General features: G+C 44.8%; 2 protein-coding genes and 1 long non-coding RNA gene across 28 annotated transcripts in view; 1 reads left to right on the forward strand and 2 right to left on the reverse strand.

Moving 5' to 3' along the window:
* VPS54 (VPS54 subunit of GARP complex) overlaps window positions 1-8,378 on the reverse strand; it is a 47,142-nt gene extending 38,764 nt beyond the window's left edge. For 2 of the 7 annotated variants that reach the window (XM_086879168.1, XM_086879170.1), the window contains exon 1: window positions 1,905-2,007. The gene's annotated coding sequence lies outside the window, so the exon portion shown is untranslated. Of the gene's footprint in view, window positions 1-1,904; window positions 2,026-7,772; window positions 7,857-7,960; window positions 8,147-8,190 lie in introns of those variants that run through there. The other 5 variants (XM_086879164.1, XM_086879169.1, XM_086879167.1 and 2 more) reach the window with 5 other exon arrangements.
* On the forward strand, window positions 2,013-22,059 carry LOC147655130 (uncharacterized). The gene is made up of 3 exons (XR_015283829.1): window positions 2,013-2,081; window positions 5,154-7,246; window positions 19,463-22,059. It is a non-coding gene; the product is annotated as an uncharacterized LOC147655130 (long non-coding RNA).
* Window positions 21,986-25,000, reverse strand: part of PELI1 (pellino E3 ubiquitin protein ligase 1) — a 43,207-nt gene continuing 40,192 nt past the window's right edge. For all 20 annotated transcript variants that reach the window (XM_086879185.1, XM_086879178.1, XM_086879186.1 and 17 more), the window contains one exon: window positions 21,986-24,416. In XM_086879185.1, the coding sequence (XP_086735311.1) occupies window positions 23,850-24,416 (567 nt within the window). In that variant the 3' untranslated portion in view covers window positions 21,986-23,849. The remainder of the gene's footprint in view (window positions 24,417-25,000) is intronic.

A 25,000-nucleotide genomic window follows, 5' to 3' on the forward strand; every position in this document is an offset into this window, starting at 1 on the left:
TTAAATCATAGATCAAAAAGCTCCAGAGTAAGCAAAGTCCTACTAATTTTCAATTTTAAGATCCCAATTTGAAAATAAATAGCCTTAAAAATTTTACACCAGGGCTGATCTTAATGAGTTCTTTCCACCTGTAAAGAAAACTGCATCTCCATCAAAATATCAGACAGCAGTACAACTATTAGAGGTTTGACAGTTTATTAAAGCTGTACAGCTCAAGGAGTGCCTGTTCAAAGCGACCCATCTGGATCCTCCCCTTTAAGGAGAAATTAAACACATCTAGCAAGATCTTAGCACTTAACTAATAACCCATAATGGGCACTCAAATTGCTCACTACCCTGTGAAGGAGCACAAGAAGATTAAAGACCAATTTTATCTTCAAGGGCTAAAGCGGGCACCAAGGGATGCTGTATCTCACCGTGTCAGCTTCCAGCAGCATCACACATATTAAAAATCTCATTTGGAAAAGAAAAAGAAAAGGTTCTACTTTCTAATCAAGGTTGAAAGTGGCCTACAAAACAATTCTAAAAGAGATGTTCAACTATAACAGAGCATCCCAATGAAGAGGCCCATAATAAGAAAAACTTACTAGCAGATAGAGAATGGGAACAGTCAGACAAAAAACTTTCCCAGATATCTGATAGATCTTCCTTAAATACCATAAATCACTAATCTCTCTCCCCCAAAAACCCCACAAAATCCTTTTATCAATACTTTTATTGCATTTTCATATTCTTATGTATTCCCTTGACATTTCCAAAATAACTTCTTCATTAAGTTCTTTGCGAATGTTTTAGGGTGGTTTTGTGAAAAATCTAGTATATGATGACAAAACAGTTATTATTTTAGCATTCTTAAAAAACACATCCAGTGCTACATTGCCATGACCAAGTCTCCTTGCTCCTCAAGGCATACAGTAAAGTTTTTTGCGCTTGGAAGTGCTTCAAAGTGCTGTATTTGCAGTTTTTCTCCTGAAAAAGCCTCTGTAATATGAGTCACAGTCTGCTCTAGTCAGATGTATGAGCAACTAGGGCAATTTGTAGAAAGCAGTGAAATCCTGTAACTTTTGCAAGCCTTTCATTAAGCCTTTCTCTGTTCCAGCAATGAAGTACCATCTAAAAGAATTGTCTAGGATATGAATTGTCTCAACTACATAAATCTGAGTGGAGAAAATGATATCTGTGTGATGCTAATCAAAAATTTAAAAGAAAATTTAAGACTTGAGAGTAGCTCAACACCTCAGCATTTCACAAACAAGCTCTACCTACTCTTGCATATTTTCATTACTTATCACCATGAAATATTCACTGACAAATCTCAAAATAAAATGAAAGGAGTACAATAAAATGCCAGTGCAAGCAGTAACCTTCATACTGTTGAGTGGATTTCAACAAGATATAAGGCTTCATAGGCAGAGGCCTTCTTAACTGGCATGCAATCTGATGCTGTACTAAATTATTCATGCTAGCAGCTATTCTAGTACCCTCATAAGTCAGGACCTTGTGGACAATTAACCCCAATGAACAACCACAACTGCACAGGAAAAAACTATTCTCTGCACTGCCCAAAACCAGGCATTCCTCAAAATGCAGTCCTTAAATTGCCCAAAAAAAGTATAACTTCAGAAAGACAGAGAAAACTGGACAACAGTACCTGAATTAAATCCATGTTACAAAGGAATATGTGCCAAGCCCATATAAAGGCAAAAATCCTGCCCTACACTCATCTCTGTGCACTAACCTTACCCAAAACTAAAAAATTTAATTTAATTTATTCACCAACAGAACAGCAGCTCCTTGTGCTCCATTACTAAACATTTTATAGACAAATGAATCTATAACTAGTCCCCAAATTAACATTTTTAAATGATACACAATGATATACAAATTTCCTGATTTAAACATACCAAAAAAATGAAACTAAGTGTTAATGCAGAACAAAATTTCTGCAGAGTATTTTAACTCATTCAATTTCCCATGAAAGTGAAAGGCAGGTAAATGCAGTTAACTGCACTAACTGTGCAGAATGACAGGCAGGTGAATGCAGTTAACTGCATTAACTGTGCAGAGTGAATTATGAAATGGTGAGTCCCCTGAGTCTCTTACTTAAAACAACATATGGCTGTAGTAAGAATATGCAACTGTGTAACTTCTTCACATCAGTGTTTAAATTATATACAATTAAAATGGGTTAGATCAACTGTGTTCTCTCCAGTAATTACCATAATTTACTCACATTTTGTCTAGAAATGTGTATTAAACTAATGCAATTAAAAAAAATGTTTTGAGGTTAGACGTAAGAGTAGTTATGGAAGCTGGAACCCAGGATTATGGCTCTATTTGCAACATGCCTTCAATATATTACATCTATTTTGTACACACTGTATTAATTTCCTCATTTAAAAAGATTATATTAAATTACACTGTCACTGTAATGACTTTATACTGCTGAAGTTAAACCAAATCAGCCATGGCAACAATGAAAATAGCTTTGATGATCTGAATTCACAGTATTCCTATAGTTTGAGCATACAGAGTTGCATTTCAACTTACAGCCTCCTCTTTAAAAACATTCTTGTTCAGCAACGTGCTCAGCAAGTGACAATATGACACAGCTGTACAACACAGCATGGAACAGAATACTGTGGTGACAAGAGTAAGAGCCACACATTTGGATACTGCAGAGTCAGCGAAACAGCAGATCTGTGAGCTAGCAATGCATTAATCACATGAGGTTATTTCTGAGATGACTACGCTGTGACTCTTGAGTTTCACACCCCAGGTTTCAGCTGTTGGAAGAGAGCACAACAACCAAGTGTATTACTCAGAAGTAATTGCACAGGGTGGTTGTAACTCCGGAGAACATGTTTATTTTTCTAAGTGTCAGGACTTGTACAAAAAGTTCTTCAGAAACTGCCTTCCCATATTCTGAGTGTAATTATTCACATGCTTTGCTTTTTCAGTATCATCCATAGAATCTGCTCTCTGAATTTTATTTTAGCTTCAAAAATAGTGACACCTAAGACAAGACACTCAGTGCTCAGGGGAAAGAGCCCCCAGGGTTCCAAGTGAACATGCAACACTGAGCAAGCTTTCCTTCAAGTATTCCCCATTGTCCACAAGGAGCCACACTTGGACACCAGCAGGCACTTTTCAAGGGGTATGCTCTGCATCCCAAAGGTAAAGCAGGAGAAGTTTCTCTGTGAACACAAATGGCATGCTAAAGTCCCTGCTGCTTGTCATGGCTTTGGCAACAACATGAAATGAAAATATTTCAAGCACTCTTCTGGATACCCAACATGCTTTGGAATAGAAAACTATCAGAAGCCACCCACAAGTCAAGCTAAAGCATGATATTGCATCATTTCTAGAAGATATGATAAATACCAAAGACACTTATTAAAGAAAAGCATACCTGAAACATAACTAAGATAAAAATGCACAAGGGGGACTCCTTCCAGGACCTCAACAGCTAATAAATGGCATGTTGTTATTGGCCTTATATATTTACTCAGTCCTCAAAAGTTGAACTCTCCCTATGTATTATTACACAGGTCTTTTTGCTAAATCAGCAGGATTTCACCCTGTAACAGGGCGACCATGGTACGAGTAAAGTACACCACTGCACCCTTGTAAGGCAATGTGAGCCAGACTGCACAAGCTTTCACTTTTTTTTTAACCAGCTAATTCCTCAGGCTGAAATTTCCATGCTTGATCCTGGTGCCCCGAGACAGGCATCTCTGCTGCAGCAGGGGAGCCAAGGTTAGCTTGGAGCAGAAACACTCGAGCAGTTTCAGAGACTGAGGTTAAAGCTGCAGGAGCTGTTCTGCTAACCCAAGCCCTTTCCGAACACCTGCTTCCACCCTGGGGTTTCAGAGGACAAAGATGATGACTGTCAGGGGAATGACAAGGAGAGCTGTGATTTGTCCCCATGGCAAGCCACCTACATTTGGAGCACACTCCAACATGAAACCTCTTCACACAACTTAGAGAAGAGACCATATGAGCCTGGCCTTTCTGAGAGCCTAATAAACACATTTGTATTCACAAACAAGCACATATTTGAGTGCATTCTGCACACCCTAATAGTATCCCAAATCTTGTACTCTCACACTGAGGGTGAACCTTCTCTGCAAAGTTAGCATGACTGATAACCACCCAGGTGAGCCTTGCTGGGATGAAATCAACCCAACAAGGAAGCAATGTATGAGTTACCTGCATTTCCCATCAGCCCTGCTTAGCCACACATGCTGTTATGCCCCAGCAGATTCTGTAACTCCTCAGACTGTGCTACTTTCCCAGCAAACTGCAAAATGGGGACTGTGGAAAAGCAAGAGCACTTGAATAGCCCAAAGAGTAATGCCACCACCCTCCCCTTAAATTGTCTCTTTCACAAGGCCATCTCAAAACACTCTCCTCAAACAGTGAAACAGGCAAGAAAAAGTGGTAGTGACTCCAAAGAAAGAACAGAACAGCTGCATCCCAACTGCAAAGCACCATGGGTAGCCTACATGGCCAGGATAAAACAACATCTGACTTTCATATTATTACATTTTGTACTGGTTTCTTTTGCCCTTCCCAGCTGTAGCCACATGAACAGCAGATTAAAAAAAAAAAAAAAAAAAAAGAAATAAGAAAAAAGCTGTAGCTAAGCTTCATTTCTTTAAACAGAAGAATAAGATCCTCTGAAAAGAATTACTCCAAAATGTCCTATCACTGAATAATGTGTTATTACTTAAAATAATCCACAAGTGTAAACATTTTGTCAAATACTGGAAAGCAATTTATCTCCTTTTAGACAAACTATCTGGAAAGTAGTATTTCACTTTCATTCAGGTACCAAATAAACAATTATACTAAACACTTGTGATGCCCCCACTGCAGCAAATGTACTTCCTCTCATCTGGAAACCCAACCTCCCAGTGCTGAACACTAATTTGAAATCAAAAGGCAGATTCTGTGCTGGAGAAACAGAATAATGACCTACAGCTATTTAGATCATTATGAACCCAGTTCTTCTGCACCAGAGGTGTCAGAATCATTCAGAAACAATCATCAAAGCAGTAAAAATATATATCAGAAAAGGCCTTGTGGTTAGTTTCCCACACCATCACACACAAGATGAGAGTGAAGTCTCTTTGTACTCTTTTTTCCAGGCATCAGCATTAGAGCGTGCATTACCCCTTGGAAAACAGTGAAATATGAGCATCTTACAGAGCTCCAGAGAGGTCCACACAGCTGAACAAAGACCAAGGAGCCCCAGCAGGCATTCCTGCTATGAGTCTGTCAAAGGCAGACTGCAGAGCAGTGACATGTGGAGAAAAGGCAGAAGAACTGCACCAGCCCCAGCAAAAATCACAACACTGAGGGTGACAAAAGGAGTCTGACAGATGCTCACGGCAATTTGCGTCAACAGCACGACTCCCTGTACAGCCCCTCCACTTGCCATCATCAGCAGGGCTAGGCTCCACTTATTCTTTAGAAAATAACCTCCTAAAAATATGAATTTTCATGGCAATTGTGTCTTTCTGAAGCATTGCCCAAGTCCTGAACTGCAAGTGGCTATGAGGAAGCCAAATAAAAATATTTCACTGTTGGACATCATGCATAAAGCTGCAACCAGAGACTATCAAAAAGCAGGCCCAGGGCACTTCACATCAAGTCCTGACAGAGGATGCCAGTCCACTGTCTCTCTACAGGCCAGGTACTCTGCAACCAAGACCACCTGAACTTTAACTTGGTGAGCAACAGTGTGCCACCCATGTCTGTTGATAGTCCTTGTATTAAAATTAATACCTGCCCAACAGAAGATAAACAAAACTGATCACCTCTATTCACATCACTTCCTTTTCATCCCTCAAACAGCTTCTGTTGACAAAAAGAATGAATAATTCCATGGCATAAAACCCAGAATGGTCATGCTACACCTAGAATGCCAAAAACCAAAAGGAAGGTCTTATACTGCTGCTTACAGCGACTCTATAAAAATGATGGAAACTCTCTAACATGTTGCAAAGTGTCAGATATGCTACTCCAATTCTAATATTCTAGCCCTAACACACACCCACACACATCCAAAATGAACCCTTTTTTTTTAAATTTAAGAACCAGATTGATAGAGAAAGATATTTAAGCTACTAGGTGTGAGTACTTCTTTGGAACATCTGATCAGTACATGGACCTGTCAATTTTGAGTACAAGGGAAACACATTAACAATTCTTTATCTTCTGCAGAGAATATTCAGGTGTCTTTTTTTAAATCTAGCACCTAGGTGAGGTGGGTGCAGAAAGCTAAAAATAGGAAGACAAATCCTAGATTTGCTGGTAAATATGTCTTGGACTTACTCATATGAAACCCCAGAAATATCTATGTCCAATATCCACACTCCTGCTCACTCTTTCTGCTCCATTCATAAAACAAGACAAGGAATAAACAAAGTGTATAGAAAAAAAAAGGAGAAAGGAAACCAAAATAAAACTGTGAGCCTCTCAACAGGAAGGATGATATGATGCTCATGGGCCTTCTCTCTTCTTCAGAATAACAGCTCCTCATTTTCCCCAAACTCTGTAGAAGGAAAGCAGAAGTGGCCTCTTCACAGAGTTGCTGCCCCAAAAGAAGAAACAATACCTACATGATCATGATTCCATTTCCCAACCTCTTCCTGCTCAAACTGCCAAAGAGAAGCCTGCAGTCTGCTTTCTCCACTCGTTTCTAGCAATTCCTGACATTTTCCAGGCAAACAATATCTTCCTTCAACATTGGAAATGTGCATCTCCTTCTCCTCCCATGAAGTTTGTGCTTGCCAACAAGGCAAGATTCCTGCACACATGCCAGACTCCCACTACAGAGAAAGATGGTGCTTAAGACAGAGGGACACTTGGGACAGATCCTGTTACTGGCAAATGCAATGGGAGAGGTAGAGATGCCTCTTGTGCAACCTTCTGGCCTCACTGGGGAGGCTGCCCAGCAACTTTTGCATGAACAGCGGTGGATGTCCTGTCAGTCCATTTTACGCACTGTTCTCCTACACCAACCTAATACCCAAAGGATCTCAAGACCTTTTGTCTGCACTACAGTTTTCCAAAGAGTCACACTGACTCTCAGGTCACAACAGCAATTACTGCAGTCACTACAACAATTAACATACTGCGGTTGGGTTTTTCAGTAAGAGAGCAATTTCTCACCGGGTTGCACAGCAACAGCTGCTCAAATCCACAGGACTTCTCATTCAGGATTTCATCAGTACAGGTAAGACAGTAAAGTCAATATACCGCCTATGCTAGTAACTAAAAGAAACCAATACATGCAAATCTGTAGCCCAGTAATTACTTTGACAGACGTTAAAATAGACGTTTTATACTTATTTATACTGGATTGTGATAACTCTATGTCCTGCAGCAGAAATCCTAAATATTTAGAGAATATAAGAAAAACAGAGAAGAAAAAGGGACTCAGCAACATACTCAGGCCCAAACTGGGCAGTCAGATGGTAAAAGTTTCTGATGGGATTACAGAAGGTTGGTATTTTAAAATCCCACATGTGTACTTCTCTCAACCCCACATACTGTATTTGAAAAAAGAAATGCAAGAAATTAATCTGCCCATCACACAATTTTAGGATCATCTACAAACCCAGGAACCCATCGCATTCCTACATGGCTTATGGAACCAACAAACCATTTAGCACTCCACATCCCAGTCCATCCTGGCTGCCATGCGGCAGAGAAAACCACTAAATACTTGCTCTAAACGTTAGCTCCCGAGCCGCCCATACCTTACGGAGAACACGCCAGGAGTATCTCCCGGAGGCCGTCGTCATATCTCTCCCCGTGGCATCGTCGGGAATGCTGCCGGGGTCCTGCGGGACAGTGACCGCATGAGGGAGGCCCGGCCTCACGCCGACACCTCCGCAACCTCCCCGCGCCCCCGGCGGGCACCGCCCGCTGCCCACCGCGGGGTTACCATGGAAATTCAGACCGGGGATCTGCAGGGGAGGAGGGAAACCAGGCCGCGGGCAGGCCCCCCCCGTCCACCTCCCCTCGCGTCCCTCCGCTCCGCCGCCCGGCCCAGGCCGCCCGGGCCGCCCACACAAAGGGCGCCCGGGGAAATTAAACTTTGGCGGCCGCTCCCCGGGGCAGCCCCGGCGGCGGGCGGGGGCGGGAGGCGGCGGGGCCGGGCCCCCCGCGCTGTACCTGCGGCGCCGGGCGGGATGCGCGGCCTAGCGCGGCTCCTCCGCCGCGACACGTCGGTGCCCCCGCGCAGGGCGGCGCAGGAAGGGCCCGGGCGGCGGCGGGAGGAACCAGGCCCCGCCTCTGCCACCGCCCGGGGGAGGAGCCGCGGCCGAGGCCGGCGGAAGGGGCCGCGCTGCCGCCGCCCGCCCGCGGTGCGGTCCCGGGGCTGGGCCCGCGGGGGCCCGCAGTGCCCACGGCCGGCGTGTGGGAGCCCTCGTCACCGAAACCCCCCCGCCCGCGGGTGCTGCGCAGCCGGTTTGACTCGGATTTATATTTTAGGCTGTAATTCTCCGCCAGGCCACAGAAGCTGCTGAAATAGAGGCATAGTTAGGTCCTACTGAAGTAGTAGCAGCCTCCTGCCTGATCGTGCCTTAAACACGCTTTAATTCTCGGCCGTAGTCCTGTGCCAGTCATCAAAACACGGGGAAACTCTGGTTGATTAACAGCAGATTCTGGCTGTATTTAACAAGCATGTGGCTATGGGCTGCGTGAACGCAGGGGTGTGGAAATCCATGGGTTACATGGGTTCACGCCTCGGCTTGCAGCTCACTGACTCGTGTTTGTGTCTGGTGCTGGCCCCAGACTGGGCTGAAGGTGTTGTTCTGCTCCTTGGTGGTCAAGGCTGGCAGAGGTTTGTTCGGTACAGCTTGTTTTGCAAACTCAGACAGTAAATCCCAAATGAGGTATCACCAGCATCAGGGACTCCTTGGTGACTTCCTCGAGAGACGTGTCTGACCTGGCCAGTTTAAAGAGCAGAAAATGTGACACTGCCAGAAAGAAAGACTAGTTTAATATTACTGTTACTTCACAACTGTGGACTTCAGTGTCAGTGGCCATCCATTATACCTTTCGTAGACATGCTTTAGAAAATAAGGATGCACCTTCTTATGCTTCAGAATTCCATCCTTGGCTTTCTGGCGTTAATATTAGCACAGCTCAAACATACTTCATTGTAAGCTAGAACAGCAAAAGCAGTCAAAAACCACAACTATGTTGAGTATTAAATGCTTGTTAGGAAGCCAGTGGGGATTTCCCTCCAGCAACCTGCAAATGTCATTCACAATATTTTCATAGCATATTTTCCCCTACCTGGCAGAAATCTCTTTGTGCCTTACAGCCTCCGCTGTGCTCAGACACTCCACATGGGCAAAACATGGTGGCTTGGGGTTTTTCTGGGTTTTTTTTCCCCTTGGGGATCTCATTAGATGGAGTCTGTCTGTCTCCTAATCCCTAAAACATTACACAGCAGCAATAAAGTGAGCAAGGAGATCACAAACATAGCGTAAAACTGATTGCTGTGTATTGATCCAGACTGCAGAACGACTGAGTTTGCAGAATTAAGTCATGTGGATAAAGGTAGGGAAATAGGAGAAGCTGTAGGAGGGAGGTGGTGTTAGCCCTGTCCTCCCCAGGAGTTCTGCTCTATGTTACTTGCTGTTGACTGAGACAAAAGTCCTCGGCTGTGTGGGTCGAGGATGGCATTCCTGCCTCAGCATTGCTGCCAGCTGGCTGGGGGTGTCTCCGTGGCTCCTGCAGCTACTCACAAGTGAGTTGGAAAGTTTGGATTTGCCCAAATGGACTTCACAGTTTGCTTTCAGTAGTCTGACCTTCTGGAATTGGACCTGAGAGTATCTACATAACCACTTTCCACTAGCAAAGAGACAGATAGGAGGGTGTGGAAAGAGAGTGGAAGGCAAAAGTAAAGGGAATCCCCAGAAGAGAAGCAGCTGTACGTGATTATTAACTACAGATGCTGGTTTTGAGGGGAAAGCCCTTCCTACAGACTTAGTGGTAAACCAATTTTTCCCTCTCTAGCCCTATGGGTCAGCCTGAGGCAGAAGGTGAGTCTTGCAGAATGGATACAATTTTCCATGCCTCCCTTATATGAATCATGGGTTGATCCACTCACTGTTGAAATGTGTCCAGTCCTGGTCAGCAAACTGAGCCAGAGCCAGAGCCAAGTCCGGCTGTGCAGGACTGACCTCAGTGCTCAGCTGCTGAGGTTCACAACGTTCTTGCAGCATCTTCACTGAGTCAGGGAGCTGTCCTGCCGGGTTCATCTCAGTGAATTGTCAGAACAGCCTTAAGAAGAAATTTTGCATCAGTTGCTTAGCATGAAGTGACCTTTACATAGAGCTGGCTTACCCCTCAGCTGACACTTGTCCAAGGAGCCCTGATCTAGCTGAAAAGCTTAGGTCTGTGCTTCTCTTGCACCAGAGAGGTACTTTCAAAGCCAGTGATTCATTGTGTCAGAGATGCAGGGGAAAGCCATACCCTCAAATTGACATTTAAGCACCCTCCCATGACCTTTAATGTTTTCCAGTTGCAATTAAAAGTGTCTTGTTACCTGCTCATGCAGGGAAACTAACAAACTGTTTGATTTTCTACCTTATGCTTCATTGGCATTATCTCTGAGCTAAATGTTGTTACTGTTCTGCTTCATTTTGTATTAACAGCAAAGACCTCTGTTCCCCTTGGGAAAAATAAACTAGAGCTGATCTTCTGATCTTTGTGGATCAGAAGGAAAGGATGACAGCCATGGGATTGCCTCCTGCTGCTTGCTTTTCTGACTGTCACCTTTCTGCTAAACCCTGTGGTGGCAGTGACAACACCAGTCCAGCCTGAGAAACCTCCTCTCCTCCAAATTGTAGGAGACTCAGTGGGTGAATTGTGGAAACTTTGAGAAGAAAGGCTGGTTTAAAGCATAGCAAAGCTCCTGAAGGCACGTGGCGTGGCTGGGCTTGTGAACTGTGGTGTTTACAGCCATCGCTTCACCAGCAGAGCTGGTGAGGTGAGGAAATTCTGAGTCAGCCAACCATAGTTCACTTGAGCTGTTGTCAGTCTACCTCCTCACGTACAGCTTATGTCCACAAAGTCTGCTTTTATGGGAGCATTTCAGATATCTGTGCTTCCTTCTGATTGCCAAGGGCCACGTCAGCTCTGCAGGGCAGCGTGACTCAGCCCAACAAACACGCATACCCTGGGCACACAGGACATAGTCCCACAAAGACTCTCCCAGGGAAAAACTCCAACCCCAAGTAGCTTTAGCCAGGAAAATCTTTATACTGCTGCTTTTTCATCTGTATGAGTTAAACTGGCATTCTTACAAAACAACAGAAATATGACAGGGTTTTTTCCTACACTCAAGCCAGCTCAGGAGTCTTCGGTGGAGTCTTCCTGGAAAAGAAATGGGAAACAGTGAGTTTTGTCCTGTAGAAAACAAACAGTAAAAGGAAAAAAGTAGCTCAATGTTTTCTCAGATGCAAGAGACATTAAAAAAATAAGGAAATGCTTATTACTGTTCAGTGGCAGAACTAGCAGCCAACTATTGTAAAAGCTGGGTCATCTCTAGGAACACCTGGCCTCCTTTCTTGAGATGTCATAGTGTTTCAGAAGGTCCTTGCTTACAGGATCCTGGTACCACTTGCTTTCAGTTTTCCATAGAAAACCTTTGCTCAGCTTGTAAAAAAATGAAGAAAGTACTGCAATCCATAGGGAATGTGAGGGAAAAGAGTGATTAAATGTAATTAGAGGGGCAGGTCCCCCAGGAACACTGAGTGTAGTGGGTAATCTTGTCTCTAAAAGAGCAGCATTAAACAATGATAGGAACAACCAAACTTCGAGGAAAAGCTCTCCTTGGAGGAAGCAAGGGATATAAAAGAAATATGTAAAATAATGAACAGTGCAGAGAAGACAGATGGAGAGTTTCTGCTCTTCTTATCTCAAGTGACGTGAAGGGATATTAAAACTGAATATTTCATGCCAGTAGCAGGGAACATATTTCCAGGCCTTGTTTAAGTGGAGCATGGTGCTCAGTGCCACGAGAAACCTTTCAAGACAGGAGCTTAGGAACACACAGAATGGGATGGCAGTTTTATAGGGCAATGTTACTGTCTCTCAAAATTCAAACAGATGACAATCAGACCTTTGTAGAGAAGACATGACTGGCCCAACTCAAGGGCCACCACCTCACATGGCTCTTTCTAGGACAGTTTGTTAATAGATTCCACCAAGACACTGTCAGAACATAAGGACAGCCCATAAAACTGGGATGCCAAGTCTCTCCTGTTGCTCCTGAATGCCCTGGCATGCATTCTTCCATGTCTGCAAGGGTAGCAGAGGTCCTCCTGGCTCCAAGTCATTCCTCAGCACCTTAGACATGCTGCAGATGTGGCTGCATTTCACACAGTTCTTGGTTCTCTCAGTCTCCAGTGAAGAGGCTGTGTAAAATTAAAAGCTCTTTCTTCTGTATCTGGAGTGAGCCCATTTGATCAGACAACACTTAATTCTGATGGAGTACATTAATACCTGAGTCATCAGGGGCTCTGGCTTTCTTTATGTCAGCTTTCCAGGCTAGCTTTGTTATGTGCACTGCTCCCTTTGAGTCCGGCCATAGCCACTCCAACATTACAAAAGGAGGGATTCTAGTGGGATGCTTTCAGGAAAGTGTAATGGGAAACAGTCTGGTCCAAGCAGCACCTCAGGCAAGCGGAAAGCTCCTGTTTCTGAGGTTACATGTCAGTCAAAACAAGCAGTTTCAAAGCAAGTGATGGTTGGGAAAAAAAAAGAAAAAAGTGCAGAAAAAGTGAACCAAGTTGGTACCAAGGGAGCAGGGCTGGCATCTTAGTGACTTTTAAAGCGAAGAATTTGATCCTAGATACCACAGAGTTCACTACAGGTTTTATTTTAAAGATCAGAGATAAAGGCCCTGAACTGTAGATGTTTTTAGACTTCGTTCTGCTCTAGGTTGCAAGACCTGTAGGTAGAGGGTACAGCCAAGTTCACTTGCAGCTAGTGTATCACACACACTGCTGAGAGGAAAACCACACGCCTTTCTGCATTTTAGAGCTCTGCAGCTGAGAGGCTGTGGAATGACGTGGGTGCCTAGATTAAACTGAGGAAGCAGTACCCTCACTGCAGGCTGGCCCAGCCAGCAGCTTTCTGAATGGTGCCTCAGTCCTCTCTTTGACCTTGACTGAAAATCCCAGGGATTAAAGCAGGGGGGGAGCATAGGGGAAATTGTTTTCCTCTAAGGGCATGGTAGGTAACAGCCATTATTAGGAGAGGGATCTGTGTGAAAAGCATCACCAGGTCTTTAAGTGCACAGTTTGTCTTCACTTGTTTTACTTTGCTCCTACCCTGAGCTCATCTCAGCTTCAACGGGACTGCTGGGATTTAAGTCAAATGTATTTCCACCAACCGCTTTGCATTACAGCAGAGGGCAGCCTTTCCCCAGACTTCCAGAAATGAGGAGTACCTGGATTTCAGACAATCGTGTCTTTTCTTGTCCCCTGGCGTCTGCTAGGATCCAGCAGAAGCCTCTGTACGAGCCCAGCAACTGATTCAATGCATCTAGAGACAGAAACAACATTGAAATCTCCTCCTTGCATCTTGAATTTGGAGAGCTTGGCTTCTCACCAGAGGGTGATCAGCTCTTGCACCACATCTTTATTCATCTAGGATGATGTTTCCCTTCCAGCTTATATCAGAGTTCAACACTGAAGCAATTAAAAATCCATGCTAATTAATTTCTTCACCTTGACAACAACACACAACAGAAAACACATCATACTTGGTGGGGAGTATGTCAAAATCAAAGTGACATTTCTCAGTGCTTGACATGCTGTATTGAAAAGCACCTCTGTTAAGAGACCTACGCAGCTGGCTGAATAAACTGTGGTGTGGGTGAGGCCTCAAATTACTTCATCTGCTGGTGACTTTTCAAAAGAGACTCAGATATGCTCTGTGGATTCACCCAGCCCTGAAAAGTCAGGAGAAATGTGATCAGCACTCTTCTGTCCTGCCCCTTTTTGTTCCAGAAGAGGAATGCTTACTGGGACAGGGGTTTTTGAGATGACCATAGCCAAGCTCTTTCTAACACCTTCTGGGTCTTTGGAAGCATTTCTCATTGCCACATAGCAGGTCCCTTGTACAAACTGTGTTTTTATACCTACATGACTGGGATTAGTCAGGCCTAGGGGTCTGTTTCACAAGCATGAGAAAGATGCAAAGATATCTTCTTATGGGAGGCTGCTCCTGATGGAAACACTGAAGAACATAGATTTACTTCTACAGAGGTTCTGCTTTCAATTTCTACTTTTTATCCTGCTTCTGTTCTCACAAAACATGTTAATGGCATCCAGATGCTTATTAACACGCTTCCTAGTAAGAACCAGAGACAGGAAATACAGGCCAGATGAGGAAGAGCTTAAACAACAGCTAAGAGAGATGAGAGGAATCCAGACTCAGCAAGGCCAAGTAAATTTTACTCTGGAACCTTCAAGAAACAAATCAAACTGGTGTCAAATGAATGACACAATAAACTCCAGGGAACAGAAGAGATCCCACAGGACCAGAGAACCTATTAGCAATATTTAGGAGGATGTCCAAGTACAGCATTAATTAATCTTAAAGACCCACATAAGCCTTAAAGCAACTGCTAGGGGCTTAAAAAAACCTAACAGGCCGTGTCTAATCAGCTCCATTCCTCTCTTTGATAAGGCAGCTGGCCTGGCAACTGGGAAAGGGAAGTCACGGATGTGCTGCATCTCCCCTTGAATCACGCTGGGTAAGGCAGCCACCAAAGGAAACAGTCCAGACAGGATTGCTGTGAGGTGAACAGGCAGTGGAATTGTTTATGCTCAAGGTGTAACATCCATCACGTCCCCAGCTCTGTGTGTCTCATCAGCCACTGCCAGGGGAACATCAGCTCCCAAAGTCTGGCTGAAGAGCTAGGAGACTGGATTTCTGGGTAGATAATACCGTGTGGGATAGGAGACACAGGGAGACAGAGTTAACTTCACACAGGAAATCACCATCAGTGAGGAAATGACCCCAATTCCCCATGCTATACTCAAGGCATTGGAATCCAGGAGCATCTTTTCCTTACAGGACATGCATCCAACTCACCCCCAGTTCAGCTTTTAATGAAAAAAAACACTTAAAATACTCTCCCACCAATGTACATAGCCCACAGACCCTGCTGCAGACTGCTGCTTCCAGCTGTTCCTCACAGGAGCCCTCTCATCCTTTGAAAGCTGCCCTCCTCTTTCCCAGCTCTGTAGAGAAATCTGGCTAACGAGGAATCTCGAGGCCATTCCACTGCTGTTCTCCCATTTTCCTGGCTGCATTCATTATTAATAGCTCCTCGTTAAATTTTAATAAAATGAATATCAGAGGTTTAGGGCTTTGTAGGCACCTTTCCTCCCATTTTTTTTTTTTGTACCAGGTCTATTTGTTGGACAAGTTCATTCAGTGTCACACAGGGGAAGGTGCCCATTGAGACATTTTACAGAAAGTTGCTTTTTTGCTTTATTTCCGAACTCTGCAGAAGTGCCTGGAATACAAAAGCTTCTGCTTTGAGTTGCTTCCTTTTCCTTAAGAAAGCAAACCCCAAACAGCAGGTAGATATTTGGTCCAAACTTGCTCCTCAGTTTACTTTAGTAGACACAACTTTATGAGTTCTACAATTTTATACTAGATTTGAGTTTATGAGTTCTGTAACTGAACCATGGACCAGGCTGCCTGGAGATGTGGTGGAGTGTCCATTATTGCAGATTTTCAAAGACTAAGCATGTTAAACACTTGGAAGAAGTTATTTGGGTAGAACTGACCCTGCCACAGGGCAGATGAATGAAGGAGAGGACCTTGCATGCATCTGTGTTTACATAATGAACAACATATTTTTAAATCAGCTGGTGCAAAGAAACTTGCATCTCAAACTTGCAAAAAACTTCTTTGATGCAACCTGTGAGCTTTTATTTGTTGTTTGGTTGGGTTTTTTTTTAAATAGTACAGGAACTCCAGACACACTGATTTTTTTGAGTACCAAGAGCAAAGGTGGGTTAAATATGCCCCATCCTGGGCACTCCCATAGCTGCTTTCCTCTTCTTTTGCTATACCCTGGGGAAGCCAACCTCAGACATACCACTTTTATCCTTCTATTCTGTGAATGAGCCACTAAATTACAGTCTGAAAGATTGTTTGGGGCCAGCAGAGCCTAAGCCTCTTGCATGATACTATTCAACATATTTTTTGCTGCAGAAGCATAAATAGAGCCTGGCTTTATTAACCATTAGCCTATGAAGTTAAAAGTGTAACAAAATGCAGACACACACGGGCTATAAATATATTTATGTTGTTGTGAAGAACACTACTCCTAGGCCTCTATGATATGGAAAACATTACACTGTTTAAATAATGTTTATTTAGCAATATTGGTGTAGGGCCAGAGGGGATGGGTTGTTGTTTGGGTTTTTTTGCTTTAGGGCTGGCACGGGCTCCAGGCAAACCCCCATTCCGCAGAGGCACTTAGCCTGCTCCGGTGACGGCTTTCCCTGGCAGGCAGCGGCCAGGAGCTGCCAAGGACTTTGTCATGAGCGTGATTCATCATTGCCCAAAGGTGCTTCAACACACCTTCTGCTGCTCCTGCTCCAGAACAGGTGGAGTGAGATTTCCAAGCGATAACGAGTGACGCTGGCAAAAAACGCTGAGTAACACTGAAAGCCCCTGGAGCCATGGTGGAGCCGACATCGTTGGCACTGCTGATCCTGGCTCCTCAGGAAAGCTGCTCTGGATCCACTTTTATCATGAAAAAGTGAAAAAGCATTAAACATCCAAGGCCTGGGTGGTTATGTGGCATTTAAAGACCTGCTGCTTGCTTTAGCTCCCCTTCAAAAGCAAAGCAAGCTGCTTCAACAGCTTTGCTGTGCAGAGCCTGTGCCCAGCTGTGTCCAGGGGGCCACAGAACTGTGGGAAGGCCATATCCCTGTGACCCATCTCAGGCAACATTTATCCTCCAGCAGTGGTCACAGGTGACAGCACAGCTTCATCCTGGGGTGGGACCCATGGACATTCCCCATTACAGAGCAGCACTCCAGGGAAAGGCCAGCTGGGCAGGAGAGACTGTGACCTCTCAATCCACAGCACTTTAGAGCCTTTCAGCCCCTTTGAGGTCACAGCTCAGGGGACTGTCCTGGCAAAACTAGAATGGGTACACCTGCATCACAGTCCTATGGAAACTGCCAGCCCCTGTGCCAATGGGAAGCACAGGACAGAAGGGAAAAGGGCCAATTAAAAAGCCAGGCTGCCTCTGTGTTGCTCAGGGCAAACTGAACAGATGATGGCATCGCTGGAAGCTGCATTTGCTTTTAATTGTCCTCATTCCACTGAATAACTAATTCCCTCCTCCTCCCACACAACAGCACAAAAAAAAAAAAAAAAAAAAAAGCATGGGATTTTTGGAAAGGATGAGTTGACTCAATTCCTTTCATCAAGCACATGACAGCAAGCTGCAGTTTTTAGCTTTGCATCCAGGCAAGTTTAGAATATCACTGCATGCATTTGTTTTGTTTCAAATCTTCTGGGATCAGCTAAAAATATTGTTTTGGAGAAATGTAGATATGGAAGCACTGAAGGCTTCGTGTTCATCCAGCTGCTAAACTGTAGCCAACCAAAGGGAATGACAGTGGTAGATCCCAATAGTAAGATGGTTATATTAAAAAGTTATTTTACAGAGAGCTGAGAAGTGGGAGGTGCTTGGAATCTGAGCATGATCCAGGGAAAGAAGTGGATCCCTTCAGCCCAGAGACAGGCTTTACAGAAGACTCAGCTTTCATGAGCTGTTTCCCAAGAGCCCAGGAAAGCCACTGTTCTTCCCTCACCCCTGACCAGCTTCTTTTACAGCATTTTCCAGGACAGACTGAAGGGGAACACTACCTAGGCTGCAAACTAGGTGACCAAAAAAAACCTCAAAATACATTCTGCAGAGCCTGGGTCCAGCCAACATGGGTCAATGCATTAAAAGTCACATATTTTAATAGCATCACTTAAAGGCATAACCACAGCAAAGACGATTGAGAAACTTTCATATAAAACATTTGCGCAAAGAACTGAATTTAATTTTTTTTTTCTTTGGGGGGTGTTGTTGAAGCAGAAACAAGTATCATGTTCAAGACAATTGTATAAATAAGCAGACAGAATCTTGGGAGTGTGTAGCAAAGAAAACACAGATAAAAAAGCTTTTCCCACTGGTTTAACTGTATTTAACCACACTCAAATCTGACTGGCAATGGGAGCTACCATGTCCTCCCTCCTCTCTCTCTCTGTGCCGCTCACACTCCGTGCAGTGTTCACAGAGAATCCTCAGGAGTCTGGCATGTGCCATACCAGGGCTGGAAGAGGGGAAACCTTTTCAGCAGTCCTTTCCACTACAAAAAGGAAAAATAGACTATTCTGGCATGAGTTCTAAGTCCAAAGAACTCCAAGCTCATTGTTTTTCTGGAAGGCAGCAGATCTCCAGTAGCGATCTCAGCACAGAATTGGTACTACAGATGTAGATGAGGTAAAGGAAGGAAGTCAGAACAGATTAATAATTTACTCCTGCCTCAGAGCTGTTTAGCGACACTAAATCAGCAGAAGTATTCAAAATAAAAACATTACAATATTGCAGGCATTGCCAAATTGCAGAGAAGTTGCATTTACAACAGGAAAGTCCTTCTTTGAGTTGATCCTGAGGTCATTCTTACTCCAATGAAATATCCCTACACTGGAGCAATGGGCTCTCAGCAGGGCTGGCAGAACACAGGATTTGATGATGCTTTGCTGCTGCCTCAAACACATCCTCAACCAGCAGAGCCAGGCAAACACCACACCCAGCAGAGTGATGCTGGTGCTGGTTCCCATCCCCTCCTGCCAGCCCCGCAAGAGGGGCTGTAGGACAAGGACTGAGAGCTGGGCACAACAGCAGCAAACCCAAGAGTGGCAGGGAGTGGGCAGGGAGCTCCTGACTGCCAGAGCTGGCACTTTGCCTCTGGTTACTCATCTTCCCTGGAGCTTAGCCTCAAGGACTGCAGCCCCAGGCGAAGCCTTACCTGATCCCACAAGGGCTTGTGCTGGGCAAGGCAAACAGGACCTGCTTCTGCCAGCACCTGCTCACTGTGACTGCAGAATGGGCTGCATTGCCAGGGCTGGAAGGCACAGGGAGGATGGGCAGCAGCAGCTCAGGGGAGCCCAAGGCAGGAACAGAAAGATTCAGGCACTGGTGTTTACAGCTAATGCCATTCCCTAATGCTGCACCTGATCCCAGCCTCAGGCATGTCCGAGGCCACTGGTCCTGCTGCGGTTCCCCGAGGCTGGGTTTGGCATGGCTGCTCTCACAGAGGCAGCACCTTAGGCTTGAGGGGATAAAAGCCCATTTTTCCTGCTCTTTAAATTTGCCCCCTTTTGCTTTTAGGCCAGAGAAACAGCAGAACTGAAGGAGCTGGCTGCTCCTGCTGCAGTAGCACCCATCAGTGTTTCCCCAGCTCAGCTTGTGGCACCATCCACGTTACCATGGGATACTGCCTTCCAACAGCAAAGTGATGTAGAGAGCTGTTCTCTGGGAGAAAACAGGCACCTGAGCTCCTGCTGCTGCCCTGGAAGCAGCACCTGGGAAGGGACAGAATTGCTGCTGCCCCTGCACTTGCCAAGAGTCCCTGATCCAAGTCACAGGAACCATCATAGCTCCTGCAGAGGTGCTTTCCCAGATCTTCTTTACAGTATGCACAACAGTGCGGGTACAAGAGATCTGCTACAGTCACAGAAGAGCCTTAGAAACTGCATTTCTAGGATGATCACAGCCCTTATGTTAAAGCTGAGTGCTACAATTAAAAATAGACGAGCTCTGCCAGTGTTTTTACAGAAAGGGATGAGCCAAGACAAGGACCACAAAATCTGGTCTAATTCAACAGCAACCAGGCCTAATCTGGGCTGAAAGACAGCATGCAAGTAGCTGTAGTCATCGGGGTAGATTTATATTGCAAACTGGAAATGTATTTTTAGAATTGAGCCTGGAAAGTGTCGCTTCAGAAGGAGATCAAGCTTGCCATGGAAGGATCGTTATGGGATTTGCAGAGCACCTTCCAACACAGGAGTCTCCTGAGGTGACTTCATGTTAAACCTTCCAGAAGGCCAGGCTCATTCCTGCAGGTGCAGCAAGCCCAGCACAGCTGGGATGGGAAGACCTCATCCCCAGCCTGCACCACACTGCTCAGGGCCACACCAGGCACTTGTGGGCCTGCTCCAACCCAGTGGCTGAGTCAGCAACGGAACCAGAGCACTGTTATCCCCAAGGAAAGTCACAGCAACCTTCCTGTCCATGCTCCTGCCCTCCTGCCAGCACCCTGTGCTGCCCTGCTTCTGCTCTGGGGAAAAAACCATAAAAACAAAAGGGCTTTATTAGCCAGCTGCTGCCTTCCAGCAGTGTTAAATCCATGCAATTTCCTACAGCTGAAAGGCAAATTAGTTCATTAAATCACCTGCTTTACACATTGCACTGCACAGAACAGGGCTGCCACACACAAACCAGAAGACTGGCTGCTCATTTCCAGAGGCACTTCTGCAGGGCTTCACTGAACTTAAAGTACCTACACTAAATGTCATTTTCCCATTCATTCCCTTATTAGTTCCTTATACCTGCAGTGGTCTCCCAGGGAATAGTCCTGTCCCATCTGCTGCTTGCACCACCAATGCTTCTTGCCAGCCCAGCAAACCCTTAAAAGCAGGTGAAAGCCACAGAGTTCACCTGGGGCTGGGTCTTTGCAGCTGCAAGGGGCTGCTTTAGGCTGTCACAAGTGGAGCTGTGATTGTCTTGAAGCCAGCAAGGTGCCACCTCTTGCAGCACCAAAATTTGTTCAGAAGGATTTGCCTTAAAGTTCAGACTGCTTCAGTCATCTGTTTGAGTACTTTTAATCTGAAATACACTTTACCATTTACAGAGGACTATTGCAATTGTTTATCAAAGAACAGAAGCCTGGGGAAACTCAAACAGGGTACCAGAGTCAGAGGTGCTGTTGTTGGTGATGCAACTTGCTCCTCAAACTACTCAACCATTGCTATGTTGCCTTTGACAGTAGGATTTCCCTCTCTCAAGTGTTTGAGTGCCCATGTTCTGCCCTTCTAAAAAGAGGATTAACCAAGTTCAACTTGGGTGAAGAAAAGTACAAAACAGCAGAATGCGGGGCAGACTGAAGAGTGACCTTAGCCTAACACTCCCCAGAGATACAGCCAGTTCTGCTCAGACACCTTTGTCTGGGATGTCTTTTTTGGGGGGGTAAGGAGTGGGGTAGAGAACTACAGTGTAAGCATAATATATCATCTTAAATGGGGATGAGCCTTAACAAGGGCTGAATGTTGGGCATGACCGTCTCTTCTTCCCCTCTGTAGCTCCAAATGTACCCAACTGCACCCCTGGCTCCACACCAGCCTCCAGCTGGGCCTCCAACACCACTTCCCATATTCCTCCTACCATCCTGTGCTCCATCTGTGCTCACAGTTCAGCTCTGTGTTACTCATACTGCTTTGTAGCTGTCATCGTGTCCTTTAGTCATGTTCCTATAGTCAACAAGATCAGGACCAGAGAAGTGTCAATTAGACTTTGTGGAAGATAGAATCAAGAGTTTTTGTCATTTTCAAAGAGCCCACACATTTAGTTCAGTTTTTGCTTACACATCAGTATTTGTAACTTACTCATTTAACTGTGTCTTTTAAACAACAAACTCACCTTTAACACAGAGTTAAATATAAAACACATTGAGAGGACACATCTGAAAGGAGCCATTCAAAGCCATGACCAGGGAAAACATCCGAAGTCTTCACAGCTGCTGCTTCTCTGTGCTCTTAATCCACATGAGCAGAACAGAGACACCTGAGGTGACAACTGAAGGGCCACCCCCAGCCACCTTTCCCATCTCTTGGAAACAAAGCCAGAGTCCCAGAATTTCTGTTTTTGAAAAGTGTTTACTCACGTAGTTTAAATAAATTAATTTGCAAATAAAAATTAAAACTACAGTATACTATAGTTTGAATAAGATGATTAGAACAACTACAATACAGGGATTTCTTGCTGCATAAGTTTCATTACTTAATGCATATAATCTGGAAAATGTCAAAAATCAGTTATATTTCTATGGAAAGGGAGTAACAGCAGTTACTTGTCCATGACAGCTAACTCAACTTATAGTACAGGTTTCCTGACACATGCATTTCCTGAGTGAACCAAACAATATATATCATTTCTTTTTAAAAATGGAGAAAGAATTGACAGTCAAAGTAAGTAATTCATGACATCTAAGCAACACAGGTCTCTTTAAACAAAGAAAATTTTAGAACAGCTTCAAAAGAAAAATGAAAGCTTTGCTATAAAGTACAGAAATTTGTTACTGTCAATTATACAGTACATTTTTTTTTTAAAAAAAAAAAAAAGTACAAAGCTGGCCAAAAAAGTTCAAATCAATCCTAAAATCGTCAGGTTGCCATGAAGCACAGTGGGCTGGCAGCAGAGCTGCATGTAGTGCACTGGTCTTTTCTGGTAGATACAGCGGGGAAGGAGGAGGAGGAGGAAGGGGAGAGCACAGAGAGACCAGAAACCAGAGCCCACGGCAGCATCTGACGCTGAGGGTGTGAGCCCAGCCCAGCCCCAGCTCTCCCAACAGACTGCCAGCTGTGCCCAGCTGCCCCAGGATGCAGGGACACGGCTACACATCCCCTGGCTACCAGGCTCCACCTCTGTTCCACATGTGGCCCAGATGAGCATCTGCACCTGGCAGAGGGGCAAAGGCCAGGCCTGAGCACCCCCCCCCACCTGTCAGCATCCAGCTGACACAGCCCTCTCACGCTGGGACTGTGGCCAAGTCACAAACTGCTCCCCACACACGGGCATCCACCTCTCCCCTGGTCCCTCCCCCACCCCGAAACAGCAAGGAACAGAACAAGCCTCATCTCTCTGGTCTGTTCATGTTTAACACTGGAAAAACCCTCACAAATGTCACTAATGCTAAATAAAGAGAAGTGTTAGCGTGAAGGGAGAAAAAAATCCTTAATCTAGACTAAGTTGCATATTCGAAGAGTCTGGTAAATATTCTCCTCATAACCAGATCTTAAGTACAGTCCTACCAAAAAGACATTTTAAGAAGTCCTTCTTAGCTACCTTTCAACACGGTTAAAGCACAACTTTATGCCATCGTAATTTGCATTAGCTTTGTTTAAAAAGCATTTTAACTATTCTAAGAACTCAGTATTTTAGATTAAAAGATTTTTCTACCGTTTTCATCCCACGTTCTTCTCCATCCAGAACTACTCTACACATCCAATTGCTGGATGTAACACACTATGACCATGCTACTCTCTAAACATTCTAAATATTTTCAGTAATAAAGATAAATAGAAAAGAGTTAATATACATGTTATATTTTACAATGTTTGCATCCAAGCTGTAAACTAATGTTCTTTGAACTATTTACCCTCCATATACAAAAAGAATGAAACACCTTTCAAACACTGTGGGCATGTGATTCAAAAACCATTAAACCGAAGGCATTGAAGTTCACTCTACAACACTTTCTTCACCTCTTCAGAAGTAGTTATTAACTAAAAAAAGCAGGATGTCTCCCCCTTCTCCCCCCATTTCTTCTATTTCCAGACTTTTCTCAATAAAGAGGGATTTAGCTGTTGTAACAAAAAAAACCAAAAAATTCTTCATCTTAATGCAAACCAGCAAAGCCCAGAGAATACGAAAAACAGTTGGTTTAAAAATGAGAATCGCTTAGCTTATCAGTTTACTGCAGTCCTTGGGAACACCTGTGTTAGTCGAGAGGCCCTTGGAAAATGAGCCTGATGTAACCCTGCTCACCAGCCAGCTGATGCGCACAGAAGGGACAGGCTGCGTGAAAAGTGTGAGTACCATGAGGAAGAGGAATTTGGGACCAATATGCAGTTGTCTTTTCTGAGCACACGTGTCCACACGGGCTGAATGCATGAGTTGGAGGTCCGGCATCCACATAAAATCCCGCTTCACACCCGAGCCACAGAGGCACGTAGGGGCCGACGGAGCGGCACATGGGGCACTCGCGGTCCTTGCCGTCCCTCTCCTCTTTGTTCCCCCAGTTGTGGTAGCCGTGCACGTGGCCGCAGTTCAGGTACACCCACGGCTGCTTTTCATCTACGACATCTTTTCTCTTCATGCTGGGGAAGGCCAGGGTGTTGAAGCCCACGGGGCACTGGGGCCTGGCTGCGTTGATCTCCTGCCTCAGAGCCTCCAGGTGCTTGACGGTCGGCGTGCGCGAGAGCCCCTCTGCCGTGCGCCACAGCAGCGTCGCCCCGCACAGGTCGATCAGGGAGCCGTCCTGCAGCTGGTTCGTCTCGTTCTCAACCTTCACATGAACACAGACACAGACAGCCGTCACCTAAGGGTCTCTGAAGAGTAACAACGTGCACTTCCACAGTACAAATCTGCCTAGAAGAGCCATCAAACTTTCAAGCAGCTTCTGACTGTCTCCACAAGACACCCACAGAGAGCCCAGTATCAGCTTCTCTCTGCCTAGTTTTTTTTATTTTTTGGAAAAACCCCATCCCAACACCTTAAGAGATTAATGTGTGCATTAAAATAGACCACAGTGAGTCAAGAAAAGCTCCTCTCCCATCGCAACAACTTCCTATTCCATCCCTATAGTGCTCCCAACTACGTTACTTGAAATTCCTCAAGGAGTATCACAAGACTGTTTTAGTTCTCCATCATATTTTAGACTGTTTTCTTAAAACACCCCTTTACATATGGCTTTCCCCTCATCCCATTAGCACTTCTAGCTAAATATGCCACTTAAAATGTGCAATGTAGCATTTCTTTTTGATGAAACATCCCAAGTCACACCAAACCCAAATATCTCCGGGAAATGTCCCCAAAGCTTTGGAAACAAGAGGAAGAGGGAAAACTCAGAATGCCAACATGGAAATAAAT

The sequence above is a fragment of the Cyanistes caeruleus genome, chromosome 2 (assembly GCF_971803275.1).
Source record: "Cyanistes caeruleus chromosome 2, bCyaCae1.hap1.1, whole genome shotgun sequence".
NCBI classification, from domain to species: Eukaryota; Metazoa; Chordata; class Aves; order Passeriformes; family Paridae; genus Cyanistes; species Cyanistes caeruleus.